Raw genomic sequence first — 27,567 nt, forward strand, 5'->3', positions numbered from 1 at the left:
TGAGTTAAAAGTTCCTGAAGTGTACAATGGAAATTAAATGTAGACAAAATAGTCTGCCTGAGCTATAATTACAGATGCTAGATAATCACTCACTGGCCCTCAGGATTTTTCACCTTCTCATTCATACCTGAGATGCCTTTATGGGCGCATAACCTCCGCTAGTGCCCTGGGAGCTAAAGTGGGTGATGCGTATCTCGAGGAGTGAGGCAGTGGCCTTGCCTCCCTGACTTTAGATTCAGTCAGTGATATTGGCCTATCTCGGGTTGAAGTAGGCAGTTAGGCACTATTTGCCTATGTAAATATAGTAATGATAACATAATGGCCATCACATGGTTATGTTGATATTGCCCATACTGCCTCATACCCTACCTACCACCTATCTTTAGCAGATGGTCTGGTTTAATTGACCATACTTAGCTCTAGGTAACTTGAAGAGGGAGCTACTCACTCGGTTCTTGAGTATATAGTTTTTAGTATGAAACAGATGAGAATTTTTGCTATCTGGGTATTATATGTCTTCTTCTGAAAAACCCTCAGTGATAAAGATTTTTGACTTCCATGTACATAGTAATCCTCAAATTATCATAGATCTAGTGTGACATGTCACCAGGAATTTAATTCTAGAATTTTTCTACATCTACATTTTTCTACATTTAATTCTACAATTCTTCTAGAAATGGCTTCTTATTTTTCCCCTTTCTAGAAAAGGCTTACATTTTCTCATTTAAGAACTAGAAAAATTTGATGAAAAATTATTTCTCCACAAGTTACGTTTAGCAAGAAAAAAAAATCTATGCAGTAGTTATCAGTAGATAGGCTTCACTTAACTAAATAATTTTAATAAGATTCTAAATAATAGTTTCTAAAAGTCAAAGAAAGTTACACATTTGTTATATATTTGTTGCTTGGACAACATATGTGATATTTGGAAAACTACTCTGTGGAAACGTGACTTGCTTTAAACAAAGATGATGGAGAAGTTTTAAAATATAGGACTTCCAAATAAACTTATTGTGACATCAAAGAATGCTCATTCAGTGTCAGTTTTCTACTGGGGCCTTATACAATATTTCTTTTTATCCACTGGATTTAAATTCTGGAGGTATAACAAACCTATATTCATGGAAAAATCCAGGATTTTGCTTACTGAATACATCCTCTTAATTTTTGAAAAAGAATACACTGAGTGTATTTTAAATTATAACTACATTTTCTAAGCAGAAATAACAGAAGCAATATTCCATAGTATAGACTTTGCCTTTTAGCTCAGTCTGATCAGGTGAAAGCTATTTTCTTAGTAGAAGCCTGCTCTTTTGAATGTAGCAGAACACTTTTTTATATACTAATGGACAAGTCTTATTACTGTGATTAGGTGGTTTCCATTTGTTTTTCATTGTTAGCAATCAAGGGCAGAGAAGGAGAGTCACAGCATTCTCAACTAGAGATCACTGAGATACAAAATGTGATTTATTAAGGATCAAAAATTATGACTAACCTAACCTGTATTAGGTTATTTTCCCCATTTTCATGACTTGGTATTCATAGAATATAATTATGATGTTATAATCATCATATATTAATGATGTATATAAATGAGCTTACCAGATTAAAAGTTATATAACAATATTTCTGGATTATTGGGATCACTAAAGATTGGCTAAAAATGAACATAGGATTCAGGAATTTAAAAATTGCCTACTTAAAAATATCTACTGTATCAGTTTCTCATAAAGTTTTCTTCTAGGTTTTGATTTTGTTGTTTGTGATAGCCTTTAAGGTGAAGTATAATTTTAAGTGTGTCATCCCTTGAAAATCAGCACTTGAAATTGTATAGCATTATTGTGATAGTGCTAAGTGAACCCAAATCCTAATAAATGCTTTTCATACTGTCATGGTTTCACATGAACATCGGATCACTGTTTGTCCCAGACATGAGAGATAAAGATCAAGGTTTTCTTTAACTCTTCCAAAGACCTCATTGCTGTACAGAAATAAGGCATGGTGCTCTCAAAAATTAAGAGAAAATAGTAGTACTTACCCAATTTCCTGGGTTTTATCCTTTGCTTTTCTAAACGCTGCTTCTGCTTTTGAAAAATGTCTTTCATTTCTCTCAAGGAAAGAGGTAACAACCCGTCTCCTTGACAGAAAAAATGAGAAGACAACTTCTCCACTTGATTGCGTTATTGTGATTGTGGCATGGTCCTGAACCCGTGAAATGCCAAAAATAATCAGTGAAGCCCTGTAAAACTCAGGGAAGAGGCTGGTGAGGGGTCTTGGAACAGAGCACATACATCTTTCTCAGTTCTCTTTCCTTATTAAAACTGGTGTCATTACTGAACATCAGGCCTAGTGTTTTTCTTAGCTTCTGCCTTTTGGGGGATGTTTTAGAAGAAGATAATAATAAAATTGTAAGCCCATCCCATAATTGTAGGCCAAGTGGAGTGCTCATTTTCACATTAGAGTTTGTGCAATCTGGAGGGAAATTTGTTTAGTATTACTTGTGAGTTGGTGGATCAGATAAAAGCCAGTCAAGTGGAAGAGAGGACCGAGTGAAGCACGCGGGCTCCCCTGGTAATCGCGAAGCTGCAGGCGCTCCTCCAGTCAGCTAAGAGATTTCCCCAGCTCCTGTGTGCCAGGTGAAAATTTCCTCATTAAGGGGAATTTATTCCATTTCCTTTTATCATTTATTATTGAAGACTAAGTGTGAGTGGCGGAAGCTTCAGAGATGACAGGGTAGGGTAGAATTTTAAACCACAACAACAAAATCTACATCGGAAGTCGAGGAGAAAGAGAGAGGCTCGTATTGTTTATAAAACGGGGAGAACACATGAGAGACTTCTCGCTGTAGAAGCTGAGCCATCCTGTCTAACCGTTAAAAGGTGATGTCAGAGCGTGTAAACGTCTGATCTTCTATTTTTAAGACGTTTTTCCCCCTCTAAAATTTCAGACTGTCATTTGGTGCTGCTAAGTAGGAAGAAACTGAAGATTATGAAAAGGCCAGGCTCACAGCTATTTGGGTTTCTTTGTTTAATTGTTTAGAATCTGTTATGCAATGATGAACGTGTAACCTTTGAAGAGTTTGCCCTTGAACTCTGAAAGCAAGGAAAGCTGGTAGGGGAAGGAAAATTTGTATACGCAGTATATTTTAGAGGACACGGTTCTGAAATATGGATTTAATGTGTTCATGTTCAAAGGAGTAAAGATAAACATACTAGTATACTCAAATACATATCGAATAACAGAAGGGTAATTTGTTTATTATACGTATTTTAACACTGTGTTCTTTAGTGCAATATGTTCCATTCAGCTGAGTACATTTCTCTCTCGGTATAATGCTTCCTCGATTTACAATATAATATAAATGGAGCATTTCCTATTGAGGATTCTAAAACGGTTTTGAATTACAAATTCAGTGTTTATCTTTCTTTTAGTAATTATTCTGTTTTGAGTTTGTTCCAAATTAAGGTTTTCATTTTCCCTTGAAAAAAATAGAAATATTATAGCCCTGTCCCTAAAACAAGCTTTTACCTAGCTTGATATAAAAAAAAAAACCTCACTCTGGTGGGAATTCCTTTTAGCAGACAAAATGGGGGCACCTCAATATGGGCAGATAAAGATGAGAAGCATATATCTAAATCAGATTGTTAAATGAGCTTTATGTTCATTTAAGATGATTCATCTTGTATTTGACTCTGAAGAGGTTTAACCTTATCTAAATCACTGGCGCAAAGCTAATGAATCATGTCTTCAAACTGTCTCTTCTCTTATTTTATTATAATGGAACTCAGAATAAAATTTTGTATCAGAACAAGTAGGGAATGAAGTGAATTTTCTTCTGTGTGTAATGACATGCCAGCCAACCTTGTGTTACGCAGAAACAGTGGAGAGAGTGAATGAGGGAAATAATGGAGAGCGGCCACCTACGTCCTGTCTCGGAGTTAGGGGTAACACACAGAATTAGGACCATGATCGACGTGGAAAGGAATCTAACTTGTCTGTGTCTTTGTAACTGCCATGGTGGGTCAGAATCAACATCTCTTTTCTCAGGGAGGAGGATTGCAAAGTGCTTTGCACTATTTCATAAACATGTCTAAAGGGTAGAAATTAATAACCGGAGAAGCCATGAATGAAGTACTGTAGAAGATACATTACTTGGAACTTCATAGGAACATATCTACCCAATATTTGCATTCAAGTTGAAATAGATGAACATGAATATATTCATATGCCATTCCAATTTAATACACCCTAATTTTAAGATGTTTAAATATCATATCATGCTATTGATCTAGTTATTTGAATATCGAGTGAAAGTTAAATCAGTTTTTGGCTCACCAAGAAAATATTCTGAGAATCAGCTTGTGAGCTTAAAACATGCGCTTTGTAGGTCTAGCTTGAAGCATCTGTTTTAGAACTCTCACCTGAGCGGGTGCCTATGGAGAAGTAGTTTTCACCCCCATTCTGAAACTCTGTCATTCATTATTTTGTGTTACTGTTGCTTTTCTCAGCATCCCCTTTAAATAATGAAAACTCTCTGAGGTGGGGATGCTATGGGGAGCAATAATGATTGAGTTAGTCTTAGCTATTTCTTTGCCGTAGAGCTGAGCACAAAATTAATTCACTTTACTTTTGTATGCACAAGGCCAATTCTGTCAATCAGCCTTCCTTTTTCTATTTTTTTTTATTTGTTTGTTGGTAAGAGTCCAATTTTATTTGGTGGGTGGAGGAGGAAGACTGTGTATATTTGCTGGAGATGTCTTTATATGCTCTACTGGACTCTTTTGGTGGAAAAGAATAAGAGGAATTATGCATATTTCAGCAATAGAAAAGACTGCATTGCTGAATGTGGACAAAACAAATGCAAATTTACTGCATCCCTAACAGAAATTTGAGGAATCTAAATGGTTTCTTTTTTTGTTTGTTTAATACCATTATTTATAATTTTTATTTAAAGCACTATAGCAGCCTTTGAAGAATTGACTGATCCTCCATATAATAAGAAATAAAAAATAAATCATTCAAAGCAAAAAAAAAAAAATCTCACCAGAAGAGTTAAAGATAAATACGGTACTTCTGGTTTTCTTTGGACTTGAAGAACTTGCATTTGTGCTGGTCCATAGTCATAATTATAGGTGTGATTGTTCTTTTCAAGGCATGTTTCTTATGTGTGTCCAGACCATTGCTGTTCAGCGTTAGCATTTAGTCATTTTAGTTAGTGTGGTTGTTGATATAGAAACATAATATAGGTTTTGCCTCAGATAGTTTTTTGGAAGAATAAAGAAATGTCTTATTGAAAATCTGTTTATTTTTGCTTGTTTTTCCTTTTACTGCCATCCCACAATGATGGGAAGATGCTCTGGCAGGTAGCTAAAAAAATCTACAGGTAAGAATTGGCTCAGTGTCGTATGCACAGTGTTTCTCCACCTAACTCAATCTTCATACCTGTGTTTGTAATCAGATTGCAGATCACAGGGAAAATGTGTAGCCTTTCCTCATACAGGTAAACATGATTTGAAACCATCCAGGAAACTCATGATTAAAAAAATACATCATCCAAAGTTTTAATTTAGGAAAATTGTTTATTTGTCAGACACTTCCACTTTGAGGCTGATTGCACACTTGCACATAAGCAAATGAGCAATTGGTTTAGGAATATAGTGTTGGCAAGGAGAGTAGAAATATGCCTTTATAAAACAAATAGCGACAACAACAACAAATCCTTCCTCTGCTTTTGTCTCAGACATTTTTTTTTTTTGCTAAACTAAAGGCAAACACCATAAATTTGGGTGTTTCAAGAAGCTTAGAAGCTCAGCAGTCACCTGCTGGGTAAAGCCTTTCCAGACTTCCCCAGTAGAAGCTGGGAGCACTTCCTCACAGCACCTCTCACTGTGCTATCAGAGAAATGGCTATTTGTCTGCCTTCTTATATACTCTGATCTCCTTAAATGTAGAGATTTGATATTTTATCTCTCCATCAGAATACGTAGGACAGTGCTCTGATACACAGAGCACTTGTTCACTAAATGTTAAAGCACTAATGAAGGAAATGACAGTGAGTGTTGCCCCGCCTTCACCATCCACAATGTCCTACTAACTCTTTCCAACTACAAATCCTCAGTATGTTCCTATGCCTGCCACGATTGCTTCCTCACATTACTGTGAATGCAGTTGCCCTTGCCTTGTCAACTCCTTTCATCTGTATAAACCTGAGCGTATTTGATGGTTCTGTTCTCATCCCTCTACTGCCATAGTATTTCGCAAGTGCAACCACTCATATTGTTGTCTACTTTCTCTGACCTCACAATGCACTACACAGCTTATCTCTTCACAAAATGTTTGGATCACTCTCTATCGCTGCATTGCCTCAAATACTGTTTTGTATCGTCTTGAGCAGCACTGTCTAGTAGAAATTTCTGTGATGATAAAATATTCTATAATCTGCACTGTCCAGTGTAGTAGGCACTCGTCTGTATGGCTATTGAGCACTTGAAATGTGACCAGTGAAGGTGTGGCTCTGAATAATCTAAAAACTTTTAAACTAATTAGCATCTAAATTTAAATAGTCATGTTTGGTTAGTGGCTACCATATTTGATAGGTAGCACAGTGCTTGGCACATAGTAAGTGACCAATAATACTTAATAGACTGTGTTCAGGAATTTGACAGGAAAATGTGTCGCTCTGAGAGAATGCTTATCAAATACTTGAGAAGACTGAGAAATCAAAATGGGAATAGGAAAAAAGAACTTAAATTCACTAGGAGAAATAATGGATTTGAGAGACAAGACAAAGTAGGTACCATAGAGAAAGTGAATTGATTAGGAAGACCTGTAGCTTCAGAAATCCAAACTAACACTGATATAAAAAAGCCAGAGAAGTAGCTATTAAATGTACCATCTTGCTTCTTCTGTAAACTCAGAATATGAGTTAATTAAATTAAGAAGATTGAAGGATAGAATGAACAAAATGCAGTAGGTTTAATTCAACTGCATTCTATTAGCAGAATTTCAATGAAAATGTTTTATTTATTATTAGATCTCTGGCAACACACTGTTATATTTTAATTTCATTGTATTGACTATCAAACTGTTATAACTGAATTTTATCATATTGACTATTGCTTGAAACAGGTTGGCCACAGCTATTTGGTTAGAGATGCTTTTATAGTAGTATTTAATTCTTCTGTAACTCGACCCTTTGCAAATTATTTTGTGTACATTTTGAATTCTAGTTATAAACTGATTTCAATAATTCTTTGTCTTTTCTATAAAATAAAAAAACTCTAGTGTTACAGTTTCCTTCATTCATGTAATAAATATTTATTGAATGCTGTCTGTGAGCCAGACAGTGAGCTAAGCTTTGGGAATAATCTAGTAAATGAGCCAAACATATTCTTTGCCCTCATGGAACTTGAATCTAGCAGGAAAAATGTCTGGCTGCTGAATAAAAGCTAACAAACATTAAAAATATCAGGAAATGATACATGCTAAACAGTATGATTCCAACTATGCCCCTAGCTCCTGTAAAAGAGTCAGTTAAGAACCCAGGAAGATGTGTGTGAGTTAGGGCAGACTAAGAAGGCTTTGAGGATGAGCCCTGGCTTTAGCTGACCTATGAAACTGGGAGCTGGAGAGAAGATGGGTGGGTGACAGGAATGTCAAAGGCATTACAGGTGAGAGAAATAACGTGAGTGGTGTCTACACTGTGGAAATGAGCATGGGGAAAGTGAGGAGACAAATCCGGTTTCAGTGGGAAATAATCATAAAATCACAGAACTATCTTCTCAACACAGACAGATACGTAACGTTAGTAAATAGAGACAGTTTACGGAGAGGATACCCAGTCTGATGCCATGTTGGGATGTGCAGATGAAGAAATTCTCAAAGCCCATAAAGACCTGGAACACAGGTCAGACACTGGAGAAGGGGCTACGGATTTGGGAATCATCAACTAGTTATGTAGGATAACTAGTCATTATGAGCCAATGACAGTGACTAAATTTAGGGAGGGAGAGAAAGTAGCCGGATATAAGCAGGTAACAGAGGATAGAGCCTTGGAGAAAAAAAACAGTAAATTATTGTTGTAATAAAGTAAGGTGGGAAGCAACTTATTGCCAGAGAAAAATGTCTTTTTAAAGAATGGAACATCAAAAGGGACATATGCTGAAAAACTGAGAAAATGAAAATTAAGAAAGACTCCTGGATTTAAGAGGTTCTGATTATTTTTGAAAGAGCAAATTCATTAGGACACTTGGTACAGAAGTCACTTTTCAGGAATTAAGAAGAGAAGAGGGTGCATAGGGTGTGAAAGTGGGAAACCACACGTTTGAGAAAGTCAGTATTGCAAATAGTAGACTTCCTAGAGGCTAGACCATTTAGTTGGTTATTCGTGTATTTTTAAAAGGCAGGAGACCTAAGTATGTTGAAGTTGGAAAATAAGGAGCCTTTGGTGATTTTGAAAGTGAATAGTTCACTTCTTCTTATTGTGTTTGGTCTAAACTTGAATCCTCTTTTTCATTAAATTCTAGTGAGTCCATTACAGAAGAAACCCTGAAAAAGGCAAAGGAGATTGGGTTCTCAGACAAGCAGATTTCAAAATGCCTCGGGCTGACTGAGGCGCAGACAAGGGAGCTGAGGTTAAAGAAAAACATTCATCCTTGGGTTAAACAGGTAAAGGAGAAAAGGAGTTTTTCTTTCTTCCCAGGATTTCTTGGGTGAAATGTAGGCACCAATTCATAGAGCCATTTTCAATAAAAAGGGGCGGAATTCGAAAGTGATTTTACTTTTTCAATTGATGCCCATGACATCACTTATTTTATTCAGCACAGGATTGATTTATGCTTTAAAGGGGAAAGGATGAAGGGACACTGAGATATAAAGGGAAGAGTGAGTACATGATTTTCTTGGCCTAAATGAAAAAAAAAAAATCAAAATGACCTCTCCTCTACTTTTTGACCCACGTGCAAATATATCTGTAGTAAGAGAAATCCTTAGCATAATAGAAGGACTTGAAATGCCCTAGTGTAGTGACTGACCCTCTTGAAAAGAATAGTCATCTCTTTTGGCACTGACTTTTTACAGGGTAATACTTTATTTTAAGTGCCCCATCATTATGGTTCATTTAGTATTCATTGTGTTAGGGTTGGGCATAATGAGCTCATCTAGTATTCATGACAATCACACAAGAATTTTCATAGGTGTACTGTTGTGATTTTTTTGGGGTCTTTAGTAGAAGAGATGCTTTGGCTTAAAGTACCACCAACTGGTTTTTGTCCTTTAAAATCATTGGCTTTTCCGCATGTGCTCAGGGGGCACACACATAACCTTAGGTCTCAGGCTTGAGGCCGAATATTTTCTACTCAGCAATTATTATCTTTCTTCCTTCTCACTTGCCTTACATTAGTTTGCCCTGTCAGCGCCAAATTCTTGCTCCCTAAGCTGAGCTCCTGGCCCTTGAGAGCTGAATTGATTTACTCTTTCCAAATATGTTCAATGAGATCTTGTCCCCTTCCCTTCTTCCTCATGCTTTGTGGTATTTATGTCATCCCATTGCTCAGTGCCATAGGTAACTTAAATCCTACGCATTAATTTGCAAACCAAAGACATCCTTATATATAGGTCATTTTGCTTTGATTTTAGGTTTTATTTGCAGTTGCTTTAGACAGCTGGTTGGGTAAGTTTTCCTGATAACCAGTTGGCTATATGACCACCTTGTTGTGTTCCTGAGAGGTACTATGTAATGATCTGTTGCTCTGGAATGCGTATTGTCATTCATTGCCCAAGTGATAGCTAAATTGTGTCATTATTTTTTTCTCCCCTCTCACTTTTAGCATTAGAAAGCAATTGGATTGTACATACCTTTTTCTTGTCTTTATATTTGATAGTAATGGACGTTAAAGGAATATGAATGCAGAACAGAAAAAAAATCCACAGCATCCTTGAAAAATAATTATAATAAGGGGAGTAAAAATCCCTATGTATGTAAGTATTTATTTATTTTATCTTGCAGATTGATACACTGGCTGCAGAATACCCATCAGTAACAAACTACCTCTATGTTACCTACAATGGTCAGGTAGGAACTGCCAAACTTCTATAATGCAGAACGCTCTAGATTTAGTAAATGGTCCACATGGGGGAATATACGTTTTGTGTGTCTTTGATTATCTAGTAATAAACAGTGACATCATGTGAGTTGAATGTGATGATATGTTTCTGTACCCAATCTTTTAAGAACTGCCCTAAGATGATGAAATCAAACAAGTGAAGAGATAAAGACAGTGGTTACATGATCATACAATTATGCTGTTTTCTCATGACTATCTAATTAAAAATATTGAATAATTTTTTAATGAATAAGTAGGGCTTGTATAACATTTTATACTTATGGGTTCCCAAAGACTAATAGAGGATGCTTATCAGCAAGAGGAAGAACGAGAAAGACACACTCAAAGACAGGACACAGTTTAAATAGAGGGAAGAATAATGTAATAATTTCCACATCTTAACTTTTTTTTCCCCTCAGGAGCATGATATCAATTTTGATGAACATGGAATGATGGTACTGGGCTGTGGTCCATATCACATTGGTAAAGTGATAACTTATATTTACAAAGGCTTTTTCAGTTTCATCCATGTTAATTCCATTCTAAGAACTATGTAAGCCAAATGCTGTCATAATAAAAATTTTACAAATTAGGAAACAGAGGTTCAGAGACATGTAGCCCAACTTATACATCTATTAAGTGGTAGAAGTAGGACTCAAATGTGGGTCTCAACCACAGATTCCATCTTCTTTCATTTTATCATGTCATCCCTTTATCATTTTCATCCTCATGAACTAAATTGAGCCTCTTACTGGGGTTGGGGAATGAATTACACTTTGACTTTTCTCTTCCCGCATAGTTTTTCACAAAGATCTATATTTGCTCAAGAACTTTATACATCAGCCAGTAATTATATTTGTAGACCCATTGTCTGACCTAACATGTGACTTGTGTTGACATTAGATGCAAAGAGCTCTTCTCTTTGGGGCACAGGAAGAGTATTACATAATTTAATTAAAACATTCTCACGAGAAATTGTTATATTTCTCCCAGTCACTTAAAACTGAATATTTAATAATGAATCAAGATCTATTACAGTTACAAAGTATATATTTAAATAGACATGATGTTTCTTAATAAGTATATCTAACATTTTGTCTCTGCAAGGTGTTCTAATATGGAAATGATGAAATATATGATTTAAGTGTATGTGGTCTTGTTTTGTTACTTTAAGCATAGTTTATTATAGTTTTTACAATTAACTAAGTGCTTTAGGATATGGTAGTTTGCCAAGTTTTGGCCAGATCTTAAAGTAGGTCAAAAGTATTTATACCTTTGCCACTTCAGTTATCTTATGGCTAAATGGTCTGGACGCCTTCACCAGGATCTACCCTTCTCTTCTCGAAACCTTTATGCAACAATTCTACATTACTTTAGGGCCTAGGAAAGATTAGCTGAGCTGATAATCAAGTGCATACTTAATTGATAGTGAGATTTAACATGCTACTATATTTGGACAACTTATTATTCCCGTAAGAATTTTTAGGAGACAAAGTCCTAATGCAAAGGATTAGTACAAATCCCAGAACTTTCAGTTCTATGCCATCCCAGTAGAGGTGATATTTTGAGGCATTTACGCCATTATTATACTTCAAATTACTTCCTAGAAGGTCGCTCACTCTGCATGGGGTGGCCTTGCCAAGCTTAAAAGGATATGCTTGGAAAGGCCAGGGCTTTCCAATCAATCAAGATATGTCAGAGCTGCAAGGCACCTCAGGGATCATTGGGTTTGGCCCTCAGACAACAGGGTAAGTGGAAGGACTGAAATAAGAACTCAAGTATTTTGATCTCTAACGTAACTACTTTTGTGTACTGAGGTCAATATGTTCACTTTGAGTTGCTTTTCAGTAAATGAGGTTTTTAAAATTATTATTACAGTTATCTCCCGTTAACTTTCAGATTCTGAATGCTTTGAATATGGAGATTACCTCTTGCAGAATTTAGCATACAAAACAAGCCAACGTGTCGTAGTTTAATTAGTCCCTGTTTTTACTACTAATAATATAGTGTGCATAATAGATCTCACCTTTATATTTTGGAGTTTTAAAAATTGAATTGAAAGGGCATTAGCTCCCTTAGCCTGGACTGATGGGCAATATATTTCTGCTTCTCTTTGTGCGGTAACTTCAGGCTTCTCTTCCCCCCTTTCCCTAATCTCATGGTCTCTGCAGGCAGCAGCGTGGAATTTGATTGGTGTGCTGTCTCCAGTATCCGCACTCTGCGTCAACTTGGCAAGAAGACAGTGGTGGTGAACTGTAACCCCGAGACCGTGAGCACGGACTTTGATGAGTGTGACAAACTGTACTTTGAAGAGTTGTCTTTGGAGAGAATCCTAGACATCTACCATCAGGAGGTAAAAAAAAAAAAAAAGAGAGAAAAATATATGCAGTGCATACTTTATATATGTGTATTCATGTATGTAGATTTACATTACAATTCCCCTTAGGAGAAAGAGCTGCCGGTGTCTTCCATTGTCTAATTTCGTAGTGAAACTCTAAAAAGAATCACCTAGCCTTAGATTCTTGAGACCCTGGCACAGAGTAATTATTTTTCATATAAAATTCACTTTTTCTTTCTAAGCATTCTAGCTCTACTGAAAATTCTTCTTGGTAACATGTGCCCGATACATATTAATTAGCACAAGACAGCCCCAATAAGTATTCTGCAAAATGATTTAATTGGTCATGTAGACATAGGATAAGCAGCCGAGTCTCTCTAGTTCACGTGCTGTTGCAGTTTAATGATGACCAGTTCTCAGAGGAGACAGTCAGTCGTTCACAGAGGACTGGTTAATTCTTTATGCTATCAGATGAAGCCAGTAGTCTTCAATTTAAAATCAGTGAGTTCATTCTGAATGATTTTGGTGCCTTTATAGCTTGCTTTTAAGTAGCTCTTCCATCTCACTCCAATATTATTGAGTGTATCTTCACTGTGGATTTATATGATCCCAGGTTACTGTAAGTCTGTAGAACAAGTTAGCTTACAATTAAAAAAATACCTATTTGGGGCTTCCCTGGTGGCACAGTGGTTGAGAGTCCGCCTGCCGATGCAGGGGACGCAGGTTCGTGCCCCGGTCCGGGAAGATCCCACATGCCACGGAGCGGCTGGGCCCATGAGCCGTGGCCGCTGAGCCTGCGTGTCCGGAGCCTGTGCTCCACAATGGGAGAGGCCACAACAGTGAGAGGCCCGCGTACTGCAAAAAAAAAAAAAAAAACCTACTTGAAAATTTTAGAGTGATGTCCAATAGTTGTGCCTTTTGATGTTATTGTAATTCATTTCCTACTACAGAGAATTATCCCTATGTACAAAATATGGTCACTTAAGGAAAAAAATATTCTAACTTGGAGCTGCAAGACTTAAATTGTTGACTTGAAAATTCATTTTTTTTGGCCAGTTATATAAATTCTCTGGGCTTCATCTTTTTTTTTGTTTATGAATCATATGAGTGTTTAAATGTTCTACATGCAGGTATTGTGAAGGCAACATGAGATTTGTAGTTGAGATCACATTGTCAAGTATAAAGTATTGTGCTAGAACAATGTAATGATTTTATTATTATGAAGAAAAATATAGACAAATTTAAAATTGATGTATCATCATGTTTTTCTATCAATATTTAGGCCTGGCCTACTAATATTGTAATATAATGAAACTGAACCATTAGGTAGAATATACACAATTTTTAGTTCTCTCTCTGACCTGATTTTTCTAATGATTTTTAAATTCATTTTAGACACATAAGTGGGGATCAAAACAAGTACATTCTGCAAATATTTCTTGAATACCTTTTAAAAATCAGGTTCAGCAGGATAGAGAGCTATAAAATCAGGTCCCTACATTTAAGACATTAAAATAAAACTGGAATCCATGATGTAATATGTGAAAAGTTACATAATTGTTTTAAAAATGTTAACAAGCATTACAAGCAATAGCAGCAGGCATTTGACGCATAATTAATTATTTCCCCATGAAATGGTTTAAGGAAAGATGAAAAACTTCTACAACTGCCTTTGGATGCAGTTACATATGATGATAATGAGGTCCTTTTACTATAACTGAATTCAGTATGATAGAAATAAATAAATTGGCCCTATTTGAAGCTAATTGGTTTTTATAGTGCTACTATATATAATAAGGTAATTGTAAATGTTATGTTGAAGAACATAAGAACGATGTGCCATTGATGTACTACCCCACAAGAAATGTTAAACTACCCCACAAGAAATGTTATATATCATATGCACATATCATACACATATGTACATATATTTGTGTATGTGTTCCCTTGTTGTGTGTCTCCTCACAGCAGGCTTTACAAGCATTGTCTCTCATACCGGGTGTGCCTCAACCTTCGGAAGGCTGCCCTTATTCGACCTCGGATGCCCCTAGAGATTCTGAAGGCACTGAGGCATTCAGCTGTAAATTTGCGGAAAATTGGAAGCACGTCTAAACTTATTTAAAAGCACACATTTGAGTCACTTAGAAGGGCAATAGGCTTTCCCAAGGATACATAGCTACATGGGATGATAGAAAATATGATAGGTCCCTTGGTCCAGGCCTCTTGGTCTAGTTCAGGAGCAAGCCTGTTTCCATGGAATCAAAGAAGCACCTCTAAAGAAACCATTAAGGGGAAGTCAGAAAAGTGACATGGCCTGTGAGTAAAGCAGGCTGCTTTGGAGGGAGGTCTTGATCAGAAGTTGAGTGAGAGGAGATACTAGAAATGCCAAAATCTCCTTCCCACTTGTTCTTTTTTTTTTTTTTAAGAGAAAATGTTATAGCAATATATCCCTTTGGCTGCAGACATTTTTTTTTTAACTTTATAAAGAGCAACCCTTTAAACTGAAGTCATTAATTCCTTATGACTGTGCTCATGAGTTCTGCTCCCTGAGAAGAGATTTGCTTTTTTTTTTTTTTTTTTTTTTTGCATTACGCGGGCCTCTCACTGCTGTGGCCTCTCCCATCGCGGAGCACAGGCTCCGGACGCGCAGGCTCAGCGGCCATGGCTCACGGGCCCAGCCACTCCGCGGCACGTGGGATCCTCCCCGTCCGGGGCACGAACCCGTGTCCCCTGCATCGGCAGGCGGACCCCCAACCACTGCGCCACCAGGGAAGCCCCGAGATTTACATTTTTATCTTTTATGTTTTGGTGTGTGAGTGTGGTACATATACACAATGGAATATTACTCAGCCATAAAAAGGAATGAAATTGGGTCATTTGTAGAGACGTGGATGGATCTAGAGACTGTCATACAGAGTGAAGTAAGTCAGAAAGAGAAAAACAAATATCATATATTAACGCATATATGTGAAACCTAGAAAAATGGTTCAGATGAACCAGTTTGCAGGGCAGAAGTTGAGACACAGATGTAGAGAACAAACGTGTGGACACCAAGGGGGGAAAGCTGTGGGGGTTGGGGGTGGGGGTGTGATGAATTGGGCGATTGGGATTGACTTGTATACACTGATGCGTATAAAATGGATGACTAATAAGAACCTGCTGTATAAAAAAATAAATTAAATACAATTCAAGTATTCAAAACAAACAAACAAAAATACCAGGCAACATATTTGACACCTTACGATGTCCCTGTCTGATTTGAGTCCTGATTATACAATTTTTCTTGCTTTTATGATGTATAATTTACTGGATCATACCCGATAGATATGTACTCTGCTTAATGATATAATTCTCCTATTTTTAACACCTAATACCATATGTATATGTAGACAATGGTACCTCTACTACAACTTGAGTTAAGTGAATGAAAGAGTGACAGACATTAATTAGTGACAGGCAAAACCCATCAGGTAATGCATCACTCTAAACCAGGATTGCGGTTCACTCCTAGCATTTGGTTTAATTGTAATTAAGTATAAGCTTAAGATTCTGTCTGAAATGTTAAAAATGTTTTACTAAAATGCAAATTACTAAAAAATAGCGCATGATCAACCTCACTGACAGAATATAAATAATGGAGGCTTGTACATTAGAGATAATACATGAAATTACAAAAATCAAGGCTATTTTTTGATGAAGTAAATGCTATTTCTGTTAGTAAGACAAGTTTTCTTACATTGTATTCTGTCAATAATACAGCATTTTAATTTGTTTATAAAAATAAGGACTGACCAAAGAGATTAGTGTCTAAGGGAAATTGAGATGTTCTCAAATAAATTTGAAGAATTTTCTTTTCATTCCTCACTGCTAAAAATAAATTTCAGGTTAAAGATTATTTCAGAAATGTTTTTGTGCAGTGATACCTTAGCTTTGTGATATCAGGTTTAAAAAACTAAGAAACTAAGCTGGGTAAAAATACTACAAACAAATCTAGGTAACATTGGTAGAACTTTGGGACGCTAATGGAATTACTTTAGGCCTAAAGTATTTGGAAATCTGGGAAACAAATCTGAATTTTAGAATATTTTATTTCAGAAAGTTACTTGAAACTATTTGTGTGATTGTATCAATATGTATGATAATAATTTATCTGTGTGGGATACCAGATTCTCTTCCCTAAGTCCCTACAAGTTCTGTGCTTGGAGTTGGGGCCAATTTAAGATAAAATTCTTCCACAAAACTCTCATCTATTAACTTCATCCCATAAATGTTCTCTTCTACTGAATTCTCTTTGCTGTACAGGCAAAACCTGCACAAACCGTCACACCATTACTCTAAAACATTCCTATGGATGTGATTTGTCTTCCAAATGATGGTCTTTATTTCTGGAGGTCAAAGACGAGAATAGGGTTTTGCAGTGAATGTTTTTCTATCTACCACTTTCCAAAAAGAGTGTTTTAGAAATTGCTCTTCTACTAACTTCTAACATTCACTACCTTTGAAACCAACCAGAAAAACAGGGTTAGCTTCAGATTCAAAGATTTGGTATATTAGGTAAGCATAACTGCTTTACAATATGTAGAATTGAGTTCAAGTAAGTCTGTATTTGCTAGATGAGAAAAATGGGCAAGTCATTTCACCTTCACCAAGCCTCAGTTTATTTAACTGCAAAATGGGGATAGTAATAACTGCCTCAAAGTGATACCATGACCATGAAAGTCAAAACATCGTCTAGGGTATACAGTAATGTACTTAGTAAATAGTAGCAGTGCATATTATTATTGTTTTTAAATGTGTTGATTTATTGAAAAATAAAAATCAATTCCATAGAGTTGTTTTTGAAAATATTGATATATTTATTACTTAGAGCCTTTTTATTCAACTGTAAGTACCTATTTAGTCCAATTGACTCTGATATTTCCTAACTGGCTACTTCTCCCTTAATTTTAGAATTTATTTTGAAGTCTTGCACATAAGAGACTTTTCTATATATTTAATTGAGGAATTCGTTTCTAGGCTTCTAAAATATTAATGCTGCTAATAAACTAAAAATAATAAGCAAATAAAAATACTGTAGTTAAGAGAATAATATTTATTAAAGGTTTTGCAAAAAATGGATATTGAACATAAAAAATGACGATAAAAGCAGTTTAAGTGTACTTATAAATATGCAGAAATGTGGACTGTTATTTTCCATAATGTTTACAATGAATTTAAGCACTCAATTGCAGGGTGTTTGCTTAGGCAGTACGTAATTTCTCTTATCAGAGAGAAATGAGCTTCATCCCTTTAAAAAATATTTCAGAATAACTTCAAATAATGACAAAATACATTTGGCACATAGGTATTCCTTCAGCAACATTCATTAGTAGGTCATTAAAGCAAACACAAATTACGCCCAGATCAATGGCCTATCAGATATTGTAATATTTTCTAATATAAATAATAATGTCTTATAATGTAGTAACACCTTTACTGTTTATTATCTTATTTGATCTACATACATAGGAACCTTATGAAGTAGGCAGGTATTATCCTAATTTTACAGACAAGAAGATTGAACCTCAGGGAGAGTTGCACGGAGGGAACCAAGAAGAGGAGGGACTTAAGTCCAAACCCAATTCCCCACCATCCCTCTTTGGCTCACCCTCACCTCTATACCACTAGTCTCAAGAACATTTGAGATTTGGTGGGCTTTTAAGAAAAAAATCTTGGAGTTTTGACTGCTCATAGGAGATTAAGTTTAACGATTCAGGGACTGCTTGTAAGGCAAATAGTAAGGAAATAGGAATTAAAATGAGTTCTGGGTACTGTAGACAGGTACCAAGCAGCAGTAAAGGAGGCAGGATATCACAATGAGAGGTAGGATTTAGACTGGACTTTAGGGATGGTTAGAAAATTGATAAGGGAAAGGAGAAGGGAGAAAGGAAACAGGCAGGGAAAGATTACGTGGAGGTGAGAAAGCTTGCTGGTGGGAATGCATGGAGGTGGGGACAGTGGGTAGGTAGTTTTCCTGGGGCTGACAGGAGTGATCATAGATAAGATTGGAAAGTCTTGATGGCCCCCGTGGTAATGAGTTAACACTATATCCTTTAGGCAAAGGAAACCTTTGGAGAACTCCGAGTATAGGAGTAACTTGGTGAAGCAGTCTTTTGAATGATCAATCTGAATGCGAAGTGCTGGGGTGGAGAGGAACAGCAGAGGGGAATGTTAAAAGGAGAGATCTGTATCCGTTTAAGAAATTACAACAGTAGTTCAAGAATTAGTTGATTATAATGTAAAGTACAGGATGGAAATGTTCATTGACTTAATTTTCTTTTAATTGCCACACATGCAAATGTCACACGTTTACATGCAGCTGTATGGAAGTCGTGCACGGTAATCACGTGTAGTTTTATGGGAGTCTTACATGGTTATCATGTGTAGTTAGTTGTATGGGAGTCTTACAAAGACTTTAACAGGTAAGTGCCTGGAAAGTCAGGACTAAATCCGTTTACCTCTTTGTGGCATAACAATATATTCATTGATGGGAATAATGAAAATATCACAGTCATGTTCATTCAGCATTCTCAGGAAGGCAGCAGAGGCAGTATTAGCACAGTTGTTCCTTATCCAGTGGCTGATATCGAGGACATATTTTTCAGGCATGTGGTGGCTGTATCATATCAGTCGGGGGCCAGATTCCAAACAACCTGGCAGTCCCCCTGTACAAGAACGGTGTCAAGATCATGGGCACGAGCCCTCTGCAGATCGACAGGGCTGAGGATCGCTCCATCTTCTCAGCTGTCTTGGATGAGCTGAAGGTGTCTCAGGCACCATGGAAAGCTGTTAACACTTTGGTAAGGAGAGAAACACGAGTCTGTTTTTAATGTTCCATTTTGAAGAGTCGTAACCTAAATGTTAACTACCGCAGATGCTAACTGCAGGGCAGAGAGAATGCACTATGCTCAGTGAATTTACTTTAAAGTTGCTGAATTTCCATGATCGCAGTTAAATGCTGGTTATAAACTGATAGGAGTATTCTCACTGATTCCAACAATGAAAACAAGTTCAAACTATTTTTGAACTAGACTTGATATTTAGAATTAGAAACTAGAAGTTTTATGTATTTTGGTGTCCAGTTTACATTTTAGTGGTGTCTTTTGGGAGGAAGAATAAAAGGAGTTGGGTTACCACTTGTTCTAACGATACCATTCTGCATTTTTATTGAATATTTTAAACTATTCATGCATTTTGTTGTTGTTGTTTCTATTAATTAGAATGAGGCATTGGAATTTGCGAAGTCAGTGGGCTACCCCTGCTTGTTGAGACCTTCCTATGTTTTGAGGTAATATATTGTTTTCTAAAACTATTATTTAAAAGTCAGGAGACACAGAACTGCATTCGGTATGCCAACAGCACTAGGCTTTGATGTGTAGTAATTTGTAAATCCATCGACAATCCCCATACCGACACAGCCAGAGTGAAGACCTGTGCACAGTTCTTCAGCCTAATGTTTTTCCTTCAGGGAGTGACAACACAGTGTCTCCAATCCTACATCTTAGGAGCATGGCTTAGGGCATCTCCTTGCCAAATGGAGGAGGATAGCTTTACATTAGAGAAGAGGACAATTTAAAAAAACGAAACAAAACAAACTTGGGATATCTCTCACCAGCATCTGTTCTCTGACACCCAGAAATGACAGCTTATCTTTGACTGTTGTCAGCACCTTCCGATGGTGCCTGTGGTTTGAATTTTTTTTTTTTGAGATTAGATTTTTTAAATAAATGAATTACAATGTTGGAGTTCATGGACAGTGTCTTTTATAATAAACTTTGAAACTAAGTTCTGTCATCAAAGGAGAAGTCGTCAATTGTCACTCTCTTCAGATGTTACCACATATAAAGAGCTACCTCACTGAACAGGGGATAATAAGAGAAACGTAATTTGTTGTGCACAATTTGAAAGTGTAAATGGAATGTGAGATGGGATCCTTTAAAATAATGAAAAATTTCAAGTGAGGTGGGAAACTTTCCTTTTTCTATAAGTGACATTCTGTGTAAACCACAGTCCAATACTACTGCTTCTCTGAGGTGTTAATGTACGTTAATTTAAACAACACAGGTACTTAAGGGGGGGGTCACTCTGACTACTGTGCTCCCTCACATCATTGCAATCCGTATCTTTCTTTTAGTTCCCTATACTGTGAATTATCAGCGTCCTTAGGACCTTAGCCTCTTAAATAGATGAAGAAATTGAAAGCTCTTCAAGCATAAAATTTGCAATATAGTAGAAAAGGTAAAGAAAAAGTTACTTTTAAAAGGAAGTGGAAAGTGATATTTTTCTTCCCTATTTCTTCCCTTCTGCTTAGTCTTCCTTCTTTCCTCCCCTCCCATCCCAACTCTGAAAATGCCAAAATTCAGAGTAAATTGATTTCAGATAGTATTCTTTCTCAAGAATTTGTAAGGACATAGCTGAATACATTTCAGTCAGATACCGTACATTTGCAAATGTTACTAAAAAGTTGATTCTTTAGTAACCCAGCTGAGATAGTAGAATGACCTGCTTTGACAGCATAGTTGTGGGTTAAGATCAGCTATGGGTAATGAACTCTGAAGACACAAGTTTAGAAAGCTAGATCCTGGGATGAATCCTGTTACAGTATAAGTGTTACCTGGAACCAGAAGAGAGTTAAAACAATAAATCAGAAAGGCTGGACCTTGGGGATGTGCCACTGCTAAGAGCTACCATGGTTCTCTTTGGGCATTATCACATGTCCCACCCCCCTTCCTCGTCCCCAACTTTGGGGACTTTTTACTTTGGTTGATTGTCCTGTTGATTACATAAAGTCTCAATGTAGAAAGAGACACCTTCTTACTTAGCCTAGTCTGGAACTAGAGGTTGCCTGGAACTGTTCTGAGAAGCAATCAATTCTAGCATGCTTTACTTCTGAAGTGGTAAAAGAAACTGACCTCTTTTTTTTCCCCCTCCTTACCCAGTGGGTCTGCCATGAATGTGGTATTCTCCGAGGATGAGATGAAAAAATTCCTAGAGGAGGCCACTAGAGTCTCTCAGGTAGTGTCCTATTTCCTTCTGGTGACTTTTACCTTTTCTGTTCATTGCTACCTTGTTTTTATGTTGTTTTTCTTTGCACAGGATGTTATGATGTTTTTCCTTTTTTCTTCTACCCATTATAGTCCTAAATATAGAAATGAGAAAACACATATGCATTTAATTATATTTGGATCCTTAGGGTTAGTGGAAGAAGAGGAAGACCAGTGAATATTCGATCAGAACAGAGATTTATACGATTTTAGTCTCCAAGAGCAAGGCTGCATAAGCACAAACTTGTCTGTTAATGAGTTAGATGCTGGTCAAGTTATCCATGGGATTCCCAGCCTCAAGGGCAGCCCAAGCATTGTCATCACGCACAAGTGAAGGCTTCCCTGATTTTTAATTCTCACACCTGGAGAGCCTTTCTTTGCCTTAGTCAATCCTGCAACTTCAATAGTAAATCCCCTCACTCACCTATTGATTTTTTTTCATTTTGGTACATTCCATTTGTAAGTTAATAAAAATGTTTATAATTCTGTGTTCACTCAACCAGCTTTCTCCACTGCCCCAGCTTTTACTTTCTCCTTCGGCGTTACCTGAGTGTAATCCATTTAAGATTTACCCAGTGGGGTTATTGATCTGCAGACCTTGTACTGTAGAGGATAAAAGTAATGTTTTCTTTTTAAAAGCTTTCAAAAGCTAGGTAGGGCTAAAAGAAAAAAAAAAAAAGGAGAGAGAGAGAGAAAACACAACTCATAGAGAAGAGTTTGATGTTAGGCAAGTGGAGTTTGGAGGGAGCCAAAGAGTGAAATCAGAGGCATTTGAAAGAGGAATAAAGAGCATGGACTGTTCCTGCACACATGAAGCTGGGCTTCGTTTCTGCGTGGCAGTTGCTCCCCAAGGAAATTTGGTCAGTGAAAAGAGTGCATAAGGATAAAGAGTGAGAAGAGACGGAGTATAAAAAAGAAACCAAGTGGATTTTGAATTCACTTTTGTGTGAAAGTCAGATAACTGAGGAGGGACTCTCTCCAAAGGGCCAGTTTTCATTAATGTGCTCTGGAGTGAGATACTGTCCTCTTCTCTATCTCACTCCCTGCAAGGGGTCCTGCCACACTCATCTTTTGAGAAACCAGCAGCCTGACCCAGCTGGTCTCATGTGAGTGATGAGGCAGGTGTTCTCTGTCTGGGACAGTGTATCTTATAGGGCCTCTACTTGGTAGAATATTTTCAAAATATTTTTTTTCTGCTAGCAGGTGGATAGAATCCTTACAGGGCCAAAGTTTTATAATAGAGGTGTCTTAATGGAGTACTTCTGGTTCAAGTCTCCCCATCAAACTACAGCAGAATCTGAGATTCTCAATTCAGTGAATCTAGAGTAAAACTAGCCCCCATTAATCATTGATCTATTTATGTATCCATTCATATTTAGCACCTGCTATATAACGACATTGTTCTCAGTATCAGGGGTTACATTCATGAAAAGATAGTCTCACAGAGGACTCTCTTTACTAGGGACATCAGACATCAAATAATTATAATTAAATATGATGAGCATTGCAACAGAGAAAATACATGATGTTGAAGGAGAGTGTAAAAGTATCGGGGTCCAGTCCTTGAAGAAGGGACTTTTAAATTGATTCCAAATGGTTGATTCAGAGTTAAAAGGTTTACATTGTGTGTGAGTAGGAAGAAAGAACAGCATATGTAAAGGCCTGAAGCTGAGAAAGAGCATGAAGTTTCTAGAAACTGATAAAGCATTCACTTATATGGCTAGGATGCCAAACATGGTGAGGAGTGTTGATTATAACGATGGTAGAAAGCAGAAAGACAAGGAGCAGATAAAGAGAACCCTGTCAGTTATATACTGAGGTGGATTTTAGTCATATTTTCTGAATACTGAATCACTATGCTGCATACCTGAAACTAACACAATAGTGTAAATCAACTATACTTAAACTAAAAAAAAAAGAGCAATTGAAAGTTAAAAAAAGAAAGATCACTCTTCTATAGTATAGAGAGTAAAATCTGGGACAAGTCTGAATTCATGGAAGGAGGTTAAGGGGCTGTTGTGTAGCTCAGGGTAGAGATGACAGTGCCTTGGATCAGAGTAATGGTAGTAAAGATGGAGAGAAGTGCATGTGTTCTAGAAATATTGAGAATGTGTATTGAGGTTGTGAATGGATGGAGGTGGAGGGTGAGAGAGGATAAGAGATGATTCTTGAGTTTCTGCCTTAGACAGCTGGATGGACAGTGGTACCATTTATTGAAACAAGGAACACTTAAGGGAGAAATTTTAGAAGGGGAAATCATATATGTAATATTTGACCTTTTGAATGTGAGATGCCTGTGAGAAGTCCAAGTAGAGATGTTCTGAAAGCAGAGGGTTACATAGAATTGGAATTGAAGATCAAGATCGTGGCTAAAGACAGAGATGTAGATATAGATTTGGAAGTCAATAGCGTATCATTGTAATTGAAGTTTTGAGATTGGAAGCAATCACCTGGGATAGTATAGAGGAAAAGGAACAGTTAAGACAGAGATGAAAGGAGTACTGGCATTTAATGGCTGAGCAGGGAAGAAAGAACCACAAAGGAGCCTGAGAAAGAAATATGAAAAGGTGATCATGGACACCTAAGGAAAGAAGTGCTTTAAGAGGGCCAACAATGTATATAATGTTGCTGAAAGACTGAAATGTATTAAGAAATTTTCTTCCTCAACATATTAAGGGCTATTTCATAAATGTGTTCAATTGGCCAGGATGGAGGATGCTGTTGTTGCCCCCCTTAGATCCCTTTACCAGGGGGGGCACCCATCCCCCAACTGCTGTGGTAGCTGATGACACCTCCTACCTATACTACTCAGGATAACTATTCTCAGTCAAATGGGAGCCTCTGTCAACCAGGAGGCAAGATACCTCACCTTACCACCATGCTCAAAATGCTGGACAGTGACTGCCCTTTGCCTTAAGATGGGACTTACTCTGTGCTGCAACTCAGAGCTCCCTCTGTGGTAAGGCCAAATCCAGTCCCCACTGAGACCACGAACTTCCTAGTTTTTTCCTGCTGCCCGATCCTGCTTTTCTCACTCCCTCGATAAATCACTTGAACAAGAACCCCTGTCTTAGGCTTGACTAGAGAGACTAAGACAGCTGTTAAACTTTATCTTTGTTTGCAGTTATATTGTTATTATAATATACGGAAAAATTCCCACGTAACTCTCAACACAGCTCTACCAGGCCTGCCAACAGTCAACATCCAATATTTTAAAAAAGAGAAACAGAGATGAAAAAAATTTTCCATGTCCGATAGGACTTTGAAGAAAAGGAAGTGGGGGAAATTTCTTCATTTAATAATAAATTTAAGAAGAGAGAAGCTTATTTATGGCTTGAGACATTGGTTATTTTGAATTTTTTTACAAAAAATTCACTTCTATTTAAAATGTTCTGTTAAAGGAGATAAGATATATTACATTTTTTTAACTATTTTATATTGGAGTATAGTCGATTAACAATGTTGTGATAGTTTCAGGTGCACAGCAATGGGACTCAGCCATACATATGGATGTATCCATTCTCCCCCAAACTCCCCACCCATCCAGGCTGCCACATAACATTGAGCAGAGTTCCCTGTGCTATACAGTAGGTCCTTTTTGGTTATCCATTTTAAATACAGCAGTGTGTACATGTTGATCCCAAACTCCCTGACTATCCCTTCCCCCCACCCTTCCCCCCTGGTAACCATAAGTTTGCTCTGTAAGTCTGTGAGTCTGTTTCTGTTTTGTAAATAGGCTCATTTGTATAATTTCTTTTTAGATTCCACATGTAAGGCATATCGTACAATATTCCTCTTTCTCTGTCTGACTTACTTCAGTCAGTATGACAGTCTCAAGGTCCATCCATGTTGCTGCAAATGGCATTATTTCATTCTTTTTAATGGCTGAGTAATATTCCATTGTATAAATATACCACATCTTCTTTATCCATTCATCTGTCAATAGACATTTAGGTAGCGTCCATGTCTTGGCTATTGTAAACAGTGCTTCAGTGAACATTGGGGTGCGTGTATCCTTTTGCGCCATCTTTTTCTCCAGATGTATGCCCAGGAGTGGGATTGCAGGGTCATATGGTAGCTCTATTTTTAGTTTTTTAAGGAACCTCCATACTGTTCTCCATAGTGGCTGTACCAATTTACATTCCCACCAACAGTGTAGGAAGGTTCCTTTCTCTCCACACCCTCTGCAGTATTTATTGTTTGTGGATTTTTTGCTGACAGCCATTTTGACTGGTGTGAGGTGATATCTCATTGTAGTTTTGATTTTCATTTCTCTAATAATTAGCGATGTTGAACATCTTTCCACGTGCCTCTTGGCCACCTGTATGTCTTCTTTGGAGAAGTGTCTATTTAGGTCTTCTGCCCATTTTTTGATCGGGTTGCTTCTTTTGATGATATTAAGCCTCATGAGCAGTTTGTAAATTTTGGAGACTAATCCCTTGTCAGTCACATCATTTGCAAATATTTTCTCCCAATCTGTAGGTTTTCTTTTCGTTTTGTTTATGGTTTCCTTTGCTGTGCAAAAGCTTTTGAATTTAATTAGGTCCCATTTGTTTATTTTTGCTTGTATTTTAGATATATTTAACACATATGCATAAGATGATAAACTCCAAGGTAGTGGCCAAAAGGAGTTAGCGTTCAGAGCAAAAAGACATGTTCAGAGAAGCCTTCAGGGAGGAGGTGGCATTGAAGCTAGGCCTTGAAGCATGGGTTGAAATTTGAAAGATGAAGCTGAGGAGAGAAGGTGGAGTGCATTTGTGGAAGAGAGGCATGGAGACAGGTAAAGACAGGGTCTGGTAAGAAAACAGCAAGTGGTGCCGGTTGCTGGTGCCTGGGGCAGGGGAGAAGAGATGCCTAAACCCTGGAGGCCTTCATTCAACCACTTCTTTTAGTCTGGAAAAGCACCTAGTGATCAAGCTGCGGAGGGCATTGCAGCACTGTCGTGAAGGAACTGAGTGTGGGAACAACATCAAGAATAATAAGGGGTCTGAAACAGCTGAGAGACGGAGAACATTTTAAGATTTATATAGAAAAATGTTTGATTTTGCAGTCACAAATGTCACACTTTAGAAGTGATTTAAAGCATGTCAATTCCATGTAAATAATTCATTCCATCTTTGGCCTAATAAAACTGAAACAAACAACAAAAAAAAACTGAAACAAAATGCTGTTCTCCTTCTAAGTTCATTCACAATTCTCATACAGAGAACTAACGGAGGGCATTGTAGTACTTAGAAAAGATAAGTGTAGGAAGAGAGGAAAAACCTGAACCAATACTGATATATAATTATAAATAAAATAGAGAGATATTTATAACTCTGGAGACAGAAAAGCAACCTCATTCTGCCCTCTCCTTAGCCTCCTCTTTTCTCTAACTCACCTAGAAGTCGATGTTTGAAATTTCAAAACTCATGTTCAATTCACTGAGAACTGAAAATTGGAGAAAGATTTCCTCTTCCTCACTGTTAGCAGAGAATGACCGTGTTCTTACCAAACAAACTGGCTAATGAGTTTGTGTAGTATGTTGAGCATTGTTTTTTTTTTAAGTATTGCCGTGGTACTGACTTAAGGTACACGATTTACTTGACCCCACACATGTAATTTCAGCTAAAGTTTCTGCCCTTCTGTTTTCCTCGGTGACAGGAACACCCAGTGGTGCTGACAAAATTTATTGAGGGGGCCCGGGAAGTGGAAATGGATGCTGTTGGCAGAGATGGAAGAGTAAGTGCTTTATCTCTCACCCCCTCTTCCTGCCTTCCCATCAGAATTTTTTTCTTGGCAATTTAGAAACGTAACTCAGATTAGAGTTCGTGATTTCTACAAAACAGGTCTCTAAAAATAATGGACAAGTCTGCTCAGTCAAAAAAATTGTTCCATTTCACTGACAATTCAGTTGATGTGTCATGGGTATCATATCTTCTGCTTTTCATACTGTTAGAATTTCTCTTTGATGATATTAAAAATTATCATCCTGTACTCGTTCTTTTTGAATAGATTTTCTCTCTCATTTTCTTTTGTCTTGGTGTTTCCTTTTTTGTTTCAAT

The 27,567-nt window shown here is 37.2% G+C and overlaps 1 protein-coding gene across 1 annotated transcript in view; it reads left to right on the plus strand.

Annotated features, from left to right (window-relative positions):
- The window catches only part of CPS1 (carbamoyl-phosphate synthase 1), a 144,489-nt gene that overhangs the window by 87,060 nt on the left and 29,862 nt on the right, over nt 1–27,567 (plus strand). The window contains exons 22-29 of the mRNA XM_082841477.1: nt 8,525–8,666; nt 10,006–10,071; nt 10,522–10,585; nt 12,274–12,455; nt 19,085–19,279; nt 19,700–19,767; nt 21,419–21,494; nt 27,167–27,244. Coding sequence (XP_082697603.1) covers nt 8,525–8,666; nt 10,006–10,071; nt 10,522–10,585; nt 12,274–12,455; nt 19,085–19,279; nt 19,700–19,767; nt 21,419–21,494; nt 27,167–27,244 — 871 coding nt within the window. The remainder of the gene's footprint in view (nt 1–8,524; nt 8,667–10,005; nt 10,072–10,521; nt 10,586–12,273; nt 12,456–19,084; nt 19,280–19,699; nt 19,768–21,418; nt 21,495–27,166; nt 27,245–27,567) is intronic.

Source organism: Leucopleurus acutus (assembly GCF_964270905.1).
Source record: "Leucopleurus acutus genome assembly, chromosome: 6".
NCBI classification, from domain to species: Eukaryota; Metazoa; Chordata; class Mammalia; order Artiodactyla; family Delphinidae; genus Leucopleurus; species Leucopleurus acutus.